The following is a 10,745-nucleotide window of genomic DNA, read 5'->3' on the forward strand; positions in this document are numbered from 1 at the left end:
CTTCATGTTTGCATTTTTCTTCTTTCCTTGTGTGTCTTTTTTGCAACTGGGTCAAATATTTAGTTCTTTTGTTTAGTTGATAGGCTTCACGACGTTTTTTTTAGTTTTTTTTCTTCATTGGTCATCCATACATACCGCTCTCTATCTCCTTTTCTTCTTTGTTCCTTGCCATCCATGACTCGAGATTGCCATTCAAATTGCTTGCCTGTAAGAAAGATTTGTATACTATATAAATCTTCTGCTGATTAAAAAACTAATATGAAATTTTCATAAATATATATGGTATATGTAGCGATTTATAAATAAATCTAATTACGTTGGATATAAGCATCAGAATATATGTGTTGTTTGCATGCTAGAGTATCATTGCTATATACACCATGTTTTTCGTGGGACTTCACTGCGACGTTGTAGATTAGTCCGTCGATGCCCGGTGACAAAGCAAACCACACTGATAGATTAAGCATTGCACTGACCTCGGACAATAAAAATATCGTATATACAACACTTTCAAAGTAATTTTACATTGATGCAATTGTTCTTGTTTTCCATAGCATCAATGTTTGGGTCAAAAGGATGTATAAGGTGGTTGCCTCATTCCTCCGTACCACCTTCAACATGACCATCTTGAGGGACATCAAGCATGCCATCTTCTTCCTGATCCGGAACAACATCTTTATTGAAAACAATTAAACTCTATGGCCATGACATGTATATGCCTATGTTTTGGCCGATGGTTTATTATGCACTCGTATAAACCGGAATAAGCGGCGCCTAGAGATAATTTATGTATTTACTTCATTGGTCATCCAGGCATACATGTTTACGCCGTGTGTGTCCTGATCTATGTAGTCATCAGTTGTATGTCAAAAACACAAACCCTGCAAAATTGTGTGCACAGGACAAGCGATTTGGTCGATAAAGGAGTGTGTCCCTCCTAGTTAATTCTTCTTTCTTTAATCTGCCTAGTTATCTAGCTAATCCAATCCTTATTCTGTTCGGGGAGTGTTCCGCGTGTCCAACCTGCTCGGGTGCCTGTTGCAAGACAACTATGTGGTGCACTAGGCACGCGTGGACAAGCCGCCCCTCACTGGCGGGAGCGCATCTCCGCTTTCTTTACCGAAGATATGCAACCGAGCCAATTTAGTGAAAGCAGGCTGTTTCAAGGGTTGAAAGAGCTGAGCTGTATATATAGAGACTTAATTACAAAAAGTAGTACTTACAGACAGTAGCAAGCCACAAGTGATTTGTCGAGGGCCTTTTGATTATAGAACTAGAAAAACTTGTCAAAATCAACAGTTAACAGTTCTTGGCCAATGAAGTCGTGGTCCTCTTTAATTCTCATTGACAAAGCATCCTTTCCAGACTCGCTGCAGGTTTTCATGTACCATTTATGGAATCTTCGCATCATCGTTGTTAGAGCAAGAGTTCCATCTTTGACGAGAGGCTTCTCATAATGGTATTTGAATTTGTCCACCTCCATTGTATCAAAATGTACATCGTTGGGCATGTAATCACCAAGATTGGTACCGGGCAGCATCAGCGGCTGATTTGCAACGATATCGCTAGACACCTTGAGCGGGGGGAATGATTGGTTCTCCTATTCTCCGAGCTGGGGAATTTTTTTCCTACTTCTTCGTTCTTTTAACCTTTTGTCACTTGAAGTACTTCCCGACCGGCGGGCTTCTTGCAATGTCTTTTTAAGATAGCGGAGCTGATTGTTATCCGGCGAAGGCGGTGGTGGTCGCTTCAAGGCATTGATAGTGCACTTCGCTTTCACCGGATCTATCTTCTCCTCCGGAGGTGGATGTTCAATAGCTCTTCGTGTTTCAAAGAAGTCCTTCACTTGGGCTTCAACAATATTCGCGTTTCCCTCCACGGTCATCTCGTATGGTAACTTCTCTACAGGCTTGAGAGATGGACCGAATCGGTATTGCGTCCCGCCTCTGGCTATACTGCTAGATGCCGGAGCAGCGGCGTCTTTCTTCCATTGCTGCTAACGAGTAGTAGAAGGAGGCAGAGTGGTCCAACGCGTCGAAGCAGCCGGAGCGGCGGCGTCTGTGTTCCGCCGTTGCTGACGAGGCAGAGGAGGAGGCGGAGTGCCGCCCTCATTCGTCGGAGAAGGAGGGGGAGTGCCCTCATCACTCGCCGGAGGAGGAGGAGGAGGAGGAGGAGTGCCCTAACTCGCCGGAGGAGGAGGAGGAGGCGGAGGCGTGAAGTTCAGAAGTTTGATGTGCTCCTTCTGCCATAGACATGGAGTCTTCACAGCAAGACCTAGCTGAGTCTCCCCTTCACCTGTAGGGTGGTCAAGCTGGAGCTCCTCAAATCCCTCTGTTATTTCATCCACCATCACAACAGCATAGCCTTGTGGAATCGGAAGGCAGTGAAAAGTGCGTCGGGTTCAGGAGGTGCAACAGATAGCCGCCTTGACTTTGAGGTTCTGCCATTACGTCATAAGCTGTCATTGTTGAGCCTCCGTGATAGCATCCACGGGGGTAGCTAGGAGCCATGAAGTCAAGCTGCTGAACGAGCTCGATGGAAGCCACGTCACTTCTCCGCTGAGATGGCGGGGTAGCTTGGGCAGGTCGCTGGCTCTCAACTTGTTCCTCTAGCTTTCGTACCCTTGCATTCAGCTTCTGCAGTTCGCTCGGCTCCACTTTCCTCCTCCTCTCTTGGGTTTTGTAACCGTCTACGCCGGGAAACCCAACCTTCCACGCAACGGAGCCTGGCATGCCTCGTGTTCATGCAGGGTGCTCAGGATTCCCGATGGCCTCTATGAGCTCGTCGTTGTCTCTGTCGGGAACGAACGTCCCTTGCTGCGCTGCTGCGATATACTTCTGAAGCTTCTTGACGGGTATTTCAAGTTGCTCCTCCATCCAAACGCACTTCCCTGTTTCAGGGTCCAAGGTTCCCCCAACCCCGAAGAACCAAGTCCTTGAACAGTCTGGCCAGTTCAATGTCTCTAATTCGACCCCTTTAGCAATCAGGTCATTCTCAGCCTTGTCCCACAACGGCCGGGTTTTGAGGTAGCCACCTGACCCCGTGCGATGGTGATGCTCCTTCTTTGCAACATTTTTCTTGTTTGTTGCTGACATCTTGTTACTCTTCTTCGATGTCTTGTGGGCCACAAATGCGGGCCAGTGATCTCTTATCTTCTCAAATCAGCTAGTGAATACTGGAGTCTTCTCTTTGTCGACATACGTTGATTTCAACTCATTCTTCCACCTCCTGAATAGATCTGCCATCTTCTTGAGAGCATGAGCCTTGACCAATGTCTCTATAACTTGCTTACCCGGATCCTCCTCTGGCTGTAGGGTGAAAATTTCCTTCAGCGCGGTCCAAGATCATCTTTCTGTCTATCTTCGACATAAGAAACTTGAGGGTCTTCGTTCTTAGGCTTATTCCATTGGTGAATGTTGATCGGGGTCATGTCCCTAACAAGAACCCCACACTGAGCAGAAAATGCTTCCTTGGTCCAGATAGGTTCAATTGGTTGGCCATCGCCCGCGATTGCTATGATCGTGAACCTTTTATCCTGGCGCAACCTTTTCTTCGGGCCTTATCTCGTTACCGAAGTTTGGCTCGATCCGGAGGGCTATAAAAGAAGAAAGAAGAGTTAATATATGTACATATCAAAACAATTAATGCATCAATTCGCTAGTCAACACAGGCTTAATATATATACCTCGCCGGACTTCGCAACAGCTGATCCCGAATCCATTCGGTCACTGGAGCCGTCATCACGGTCTCCTTCCACCGGCATTCGGTCATCGAAGCCATCATGATCATGACTTTCCTCCTCCATTGTTTGATCACTGTAGCCTGCTTCCTATCCTTCCAGACCATCGGTATCATTGAGAAATAACGACAAGACATCACGTACGTCGCGGATTATGTCCCCCAATATCTCTTCTTGTTCGAAGTCTCTTTGTTGATCCATAGTTTCTGCAAATATTACAACATGGCAATTAATATACAAACATGAGAGATGGATATATTAATAGTGGAAAACATATACCTAGCTAGCTAATCACAACAAGGAATATTAATTAGTGGCCTCGACGCTTCTACGGTTTGGGGGAGCCTCGACAACGCTTCTAGGGTTTGGTGTGGCCTCGACGATGCTCTTTTAAATTGGTAAATTTGGGTGGCCTCGATGCTTCTAGGATTTGGGGTGGCCTCGGCAACGCTTCTAGGGTTTGGCCCGGACCGCCTCTCTCATGAATGCCCGACGTACGGACCGCCTCTCTCATGAATGTCAAACAAGGGATTTAACAAGATGGCGCGAATCTGGATGTGCAGAAAATGGTCCCTATTTTTCCTCATCTCATCTACCCTTCTATATGTCATGTTGTCTAGTGTCAAAGGATACAAGAAAACCATGGCTTCATCGTTAGTCGGAAGTAACAGGCGCAAGATGGTATGAAGCTCCCCAAAGTTATTTGGAACGGAGTCCTGATAGGATAATTTGCTTTTTGGTAAGAAGTTCAGCAAGAGCCTTTAGAATATCGCTATTTGGAAGGTCTTTGCTGAACTTCATACCAAAAAGCGAATTATCCTATCAGGACTCCGTTCCAAAATAATTTTGGAGAGCTTCATACCATCATGCGCCTGTTACTTTCGGCTAATTATGAAACCATGTATTTCTTCAATACTTTGACACAAGAGAACATGCACCTATAGAATGGTAGATGAGACCAGGAGAAGTATGGATCAACTTAATTATGCACATCCATAATGGGGGTATTCTTGATTAATATCTTATAAATCTCGAGAGAGTTTGTTGGGTAGGGGCGGGAGGGGATAGGAGATTGACAACGTTTTTTTCTAGGGTTTGGGTGTCCTCGAGAGTTGGTCGAGCGAGAGGGGGTTGATCGACGTCCCCCTCTCGACCCCTTGGTGATCCTCGACCCCTCGACCCCTTGACGAACCCTCGACCCCTCGGCGGCCCTCGACCCTCTATCCTAGTTCCCGACCCTCGACCGCTCGGCGATCCTCGACACCCTCGTTCCCGATAAAAAATAAGAAGAGGAAGAAGAAGAAAAAAAGAGGAGAAGAAGAAGAAGAAGAAATAGAAGAAAAAATAGAAGAAAAAAAGGGGAGAAGAAGAAGGAATAGAGGAGAAGAAGAAAAAATAGATTTCTTTTCTATTTTACATAATCTTACATTGTCCATGTTAGCACGATGAAGGCTATTGCTGATGTACATTTGTTGAGACAGAATGATTCCCCCTGGCGATGACTGCACATGTACTCCAAGAAAATAATGCAAGGGACCAAGATCCTTGAGGGCAAAGGAGGCATGAAGATCAGCAAGCAACTTGGTGTTAGCAGTGGGAGAGGAGCTGGCCACAATTATGTCGTCCACATACACAAGCATGAAAATGGTAACACCACCATGGTTGAAGACAAAATGGGATGTGTCAGCTTTCAAGGCTACAAAACCAAGTTGTTGGAGCCGAGAACTCAACCTGGAATACCACGCCCGAGGGGCCTGTTTGAGTCCATAAAGAGCCTTGCGAAGCTTGCACAAGTGATGAGAGCCGAGGGGTCCACAAAACCAGGAGGTTGTCGCATGTAGACCTCTTCTTCAACAATGCCATGAAGAAAGGCATTTTGAACATCCAGCTGTCGCAAACACCAGCCATGAGAAACAGCAATGGAGATAACCATTCGCACAGTGACAGGTTAAACCACCGGAATGAACGTATCATCATAATCCAAACCATATCGCTCTTTAAACTCCTTGGCCACCAGGCGTGCCTTGTGACGAGCAATAGACCCATCGGACTTATGCTTGATCTTGAACACCCACTTGCTGTCAATGACGTTAACATGAGGTAGGGAGGCACCAGAGTCCAGGTACCGTTCTGATGAAGTGCATCAAGCTCAAGTTGCATAGCCAGACGCCACTCTGGAGAAGAGACCGCTTCACGAGGATCAACAGGTTCCCGCAAGGCTAAAAACGCACGACGGGAAGGATCGTAGGTGGCAGTACCATCAGTGCGCTGCAGAGGTGTGCGAGTGTTATCACGTGTGTGTGTCGTCATAGTATGCGCTGGTGGAGCAGTAGATCCAGGTGCCGCAGAAGATCCGGGGGGAACACATGCAGCCTGACTCGCGGGTGAATCCCCCTAGGATCCTGTGCCAGGCGGAGGTGAAGACGCGTGCGACAGATCCACCTGGGATGTAGCACCGCTGGTGGATGTAGCGGTTGGCCCCGCAGCAGTGGCCCAGTCCGCGGATGCCAGGTGGACAGCAGCCCGTGGCGAGGCGGGAGGCATGGCGACCAGCCCAGGAGTGGGTCCCACCACAACATAGGACGGTGGCGCACATGCGGGAGGCGCCGCGGGGGGCACCCCGGACCGCCCGTCCATGGGTGCCACGTGGTCGGCTGGGGATGGAGATGCCTCCCGGGCGCGGTCGCCTGTCACGGGGGACCCCGCGTGGCTGTCGCCGGACAGCACGTGATCCAAGGGTGATTCTGCATCGGATCCAGTGCCAGGATCCGCCTGGGATCCCGTGGGTGTGATCTTCTGCGCCGAGGCTGATCCTGCATGCATCCATATTAGTTCGCGAAACAGACGTGCCATAGATCATGTGGTCATGTGAAAAATAAAAGAATGGCTTGTTCAGCAACTCGAGGTGGGATGGGAGAGGTTTGGGCATTGGCAAAAGGGAAAACTTGTTCATAAAAAATGACATCACGTGATATGTAGATACGAGCCGTAGGTATGTGAAGACACTTCTAGCCTTTGTGACGGATACTATACCCAACAAACAAACATTGTTATGATCTAAACGCAAGTTTATGGGTGTTGTAGGGGTGCAAGTTGGGCCAACAAGGGCATCCAAACGTGCGGAGAGAGGTGTAGTCAGGTTTGTTGCGAAACAATTTTTCCATGGGACTAAGGTTGCTAATGACACGACTTGGAAGTCGATTGATAAGATAGCGTGCGGACAAGTACGCCTCGTCGCAAAAACGGAGGGGCATAGACGCATGTGATAATAGAGATAGACCCATTTCAACAATGTGACAGTGTTTCCTTTCGGCAGAACCGTTCTGTTGGTGTGTGTGTGTGGGCAAGAGATGTGATGTGTGATGCCGAGTTGACGAAAGAAGGTATTGCTAAATTTTTCGTATTCACCACCCCAGTCGGATTGAACACACAAGAATTTATGAGATAATAGGGGTTCAACATGGGCAAGAAAATCATGAAAAACATCAAATGCATCACATTTTCTCTTGAGAAGATAAATCCACACAAACTTACTATAATCATCAATGAATGAAACATAGTACTGGAACCCACCAGAGGATGTTTTATCAGGTCCCCACACATCCGAAAAAATAAGTTCCAAAGGGAAAGAAGAAACACTCGAAGATCTAGGGAAATGTAGCTGATGTGCTTTGCCTTGTTGACAAGCATTACAAACATGGGTCATAGACCGACTCGAAGAAGCTAATTTATTGGACGCCAAAACGTGTTGAACGACTTGTGTGAATGGGTGGACGAGCCTAGCATGCCAATCTTCAGCAGAGAGCCTAACCGAAGACAGGGCATGAGACGGTGAAGACCTAATGGGATAGAGCCCATTTTCACACCTGCCTTGAAGAAGAACCCTCTTGGTGATCAAATCCTTCATGACAATGAGTGGGACAATATTTTAGATAAGCATGATTGTCAATGGCAAGACGGTTAACAGAAAGAAGGTTCTTGTCGGCATTGGGAACATGTAATAGGTTGCGGAGTTTAAGATTGGCAGAGGGTGTGGGAAGGATAGCATGACCACGATGAGCTATGTGAGAACCTGAGCTGTCGGCAGTATGAATGTGGTCCCTCCTTGGATACTTCTCCCTTACGTTGAGACGGTCCAGATCCGATGTGATGTGATCGGTGGCCCCTGTGTCGGTGAACCAAGTAGGTTCGCCGAGGATGGACCGCGGCGAAGCAGCAGCCAGGCCCACCATCTTAGAGTATTGGGGTTGAAAGGCGTGGTTGTAGCGTTGACCGCACTCCCAGGCGTAGTGCCCAAGGACACAGGCAGAGTTGGCACTGAACGCGCGAGTCCGCGCCACCACCATGGTCACCACATTCACCGCCACAGTTCCCACCGTAGTCACCATTCTGGCGATTGCCACCACCACCACGGTCACCGCGGTACCCGGTGCAATTGTTGGTGTTGTAGTCACCGCGATCATCGGGGTTGTCGTGGCCCTTGCCACCGTAGTTCCCCTTGCCCCGGTTGTTGGCGTTTCCGTTCTTGTAACGGGCGACGTAGTTGACGGAGGAGCCGCTCGCATGAAGTTGGAGACGAGTCACGTGATATTCGCGGCGGCGGACGAAGGAGATGGCCTGGGAGTAGAGTTCTCCCAGCGTCATGACATCGATGCGGGTCGTGACGGTAGTGATGAGGGGCTCGTACTCGCTGTCGAGGACGGTGATGATGGCGGTGATGATGTCCTCCTCCCTCATGGTGCGACCAGCAGCAGCGAGCTGGTCACCATTGGAGCGGATCTTGGCGAAGTAGTCCACCATGGAGAGGTTGCCCTTGCGGAAGTTCAGCATGTCCATCTTGATCTGCACCACGCTGGTACGGAAATGGGTGACATACATCTCCTCGAGCTGCACCCAGATGGCGCGGGAGGTGTCGAAAAGATGCACCTGCTGAAGCACATCGTCGGTGAGCGAGGCGAGCAGGTAGCTCGGGATGATCTGGTCCTGGTGGAACCACGTGTCATACGCCGGATTAGGAGCGCGCTCCCCCTTGTCATCGGCCGGGAGGAGACGAGGGGGAGTCGGGAGGGTGCCGTCGACATAGCCGGTGACACCGGCGATGCGAAGAGGATGGAGAATCTAGGCTTTCCAGAGAAGAAAATTGGAGGAGGTGAGCTTAGCGGTGATGAGGCTAGCAGAGGGTTGGGGAACAGCGGAAGAAGATGGCGCCAAGAGCGAGGCCGGGAGAGGCAGAGATGTCAAGGCCGAGGAGGTCATGGCGCCGGAGGAAGGGAAACCCATCGAACAGTTACGCGGGATGGCCTAATACCATGTGAAACAGAGAGATTAGAGATTGGATCGACGCATCTAATATGGTGGTCTCAGGATCAATATATAGGGCGCCTCTAGGGCTACATCCAGGTACAGAAGGATAAGTACGAAGGTTGTTACAAGAGGATAATTACAACCCTAGATACTAACAAATTTGGTTATCTATACGGTTTAACATGATTTTCAGTCTAAACTTATTTTCATCCCTGGTTACCTTCAGGTGAAGGTAATCATGGCGACCAGCCGTCCGGACGTTCTGGACCCTGCTCTCCTACGCCCTGGGCGTCTGGATCGCAAGATTGAAATCCCTCTTCCTAACGTGCAAGCGAGGCTGCAAATCCTCAAGATACATGCAGCTGGGATGGCCAAGCACGGTGAATTCAACTACGAAGCTGCTGCCAAGCTAGCAGAGGCGAGTCCCTCGCCTAACTTTTGCAAAGCTCCCGTTCCATTCAAAGCTTCACTTGTAAACTCCGTGGTTGCGTTTCAGGGATTCAACGCCGCTGACATGCGCAACATCTGCACAGAGGCCGGCATGCGGGCGATCCGAGCGGTGCGTGAATACGCCATCAACGAAGACTTCATGAAGGTACTTGTGGTATTTTGCCAGCGCTTTCTGATATAATGACATATAACGTGCGGCATCCATCATAATGTCTCGATTTTCTGCAACGGCTGTTTCCAGCGGGTGAGGAAGCTGACGGAGTTGAAGAAGCTCGAGTCCAGCGCCAACTACAAGGCGGACTTCAGCAGGGGGTAGAGGAACGACAGGGCGAGTTAAACAGACCTTTTGACGACAATTTAGATAAACATATATATCAACCCACGCTTTTGAAGAAGGAAATTACGAGGCGTACGATCCAGTCGCTATCATAGTTCCTGTCCGCGAGACTGATCCTCGCCCCAGGCCTCGAATTTTGGGAATCTCTCTATGCGCTTGTGGTGCCCGCAAGATGTTGGCCTGTGGGGGACGAAAACTGATCACTAATCCTCACATATCCTAGTTTCTTCATGTAGTGTTACGGTCCCCGAGTTTCCTCTTGTTCGGTAGATGAAATGGAGGGGAAGGTTTTAGACTGAAATGATATGCTGCTGCCCTGCTGAAATGGAGTGCCCATGTTGTTATATATGTATAAATGTTGCCCCGTTGTGTGTCTCTTGTGTGCTGCATTGTTGCCCCAGGTGCTGTTTTCTTTTTCTTATCAGAGGAATCAAATCTGCCAGGATAAATAGTACCGAACCACCCTCAATTAAGCTATTGATCTGGTAGTGGAACTGGATTAATTCCCAGCTAGATGCTATGGTGGTGCCTTCAAATGGAGAGCCAATGATTTCAATTTGGAACAGAAAACATCTCGTTTGGAACCTGTTTTTTTTTAACTCAGAATAAGATTGAGTCAATAACACCACAGGTGTTTGAACTTGGCGAGAAAAATTAGTTTGGTGCTAAAACTTGCGGCATACATTGAGTCGGTGAGATAACTTGGCTTCGGCATGCATCTACGGTGCTAATAACATTTGTATACGCACAGGGTGCTGGCAAGGCACACCAACGGGCATGAGACCAGGTGTCTTTCTTTTTCATCACGGAAAAGCCCCTCGATTTTTTTCTTAAACAAACCCTTGGAATGTACCTATGTCTTTATAACAGTTGGGGTCCACCTGTCAGAAAACAATACAAAGAGGAAACCAGTAT

The 10,745-nt window shown here is 48.5% G+C and overlaps 1 protein-coding gene across 1 annotated transcript; it reads left to right on the forward strand.

Annotated features, from left to right (window-relative positions):
• Positions 1–9,281: 9,281 nt before the first annotated feature.
• Positions 9,282–9,809, forward strand: LOC119339632 (26S proteasome regulatory subunit 10B homolog A-like). Its single transcript, XM_037611611.1, has 3 exons — positions 9,282–9,461; positions 9,540–9,638; positions 9,735–9,809. The coding sequence occupies exons 1-3, from the start codon at positions 9,282–9,284 to the stop codon at positions 9,807–9,809; spliced, it is 354 nt and encodes a 117-aa protein (XP_037467508.1).
• Positions 9,810–10,745: the final 936 nt, after the last annotated feature.

The sequence above is a fragment of the Triticum dicoccoides genome, chromosome 7B (genome assembly GCF_002162155.2).
Source record: "Triticum dicoccoides isolate Atlit2015 ecotype Zavitan chromosome 7B, WEW_v2.0, whole genome shotgun sequence".
In the NCBI taxonomy this organism is placed as follows: domain Eukaryota; kingdom Viridiplantae; phylum Streptophyta; class Magnoliopsida; order Poales; family Poaceae; genus Triticum; species Triticum dicoccoides.

What these genes read in the sequence shown, in the direction of transcription:
- LOC119339632 (XM_037611611.1), top strand. Translation starts at nt 9,282, where the DNA reads ATGGCGACCAGCCGTCCGGACGTTCTGGACCCTGCTCTCCTACGCCCT. An exon ending in CTGCTGCCAAGCTAGCAGAG is followed by an intron (nt 9,462 to 9,539) that starts GCGAGTCCCTCG and finishes GTTGCGTTTCAG; the next exon opens with GGATTCAACGCCGCTGACAT. An exon ending in TCAACGAAGACTTCATGAAG is followed by an intron (nt 9,639 to 9,734) that starts GTACTTGTGGTA and finishes GGCTGTTTCCAG; the next exon opens with CGGGTGAGGAAGCTGACGGA.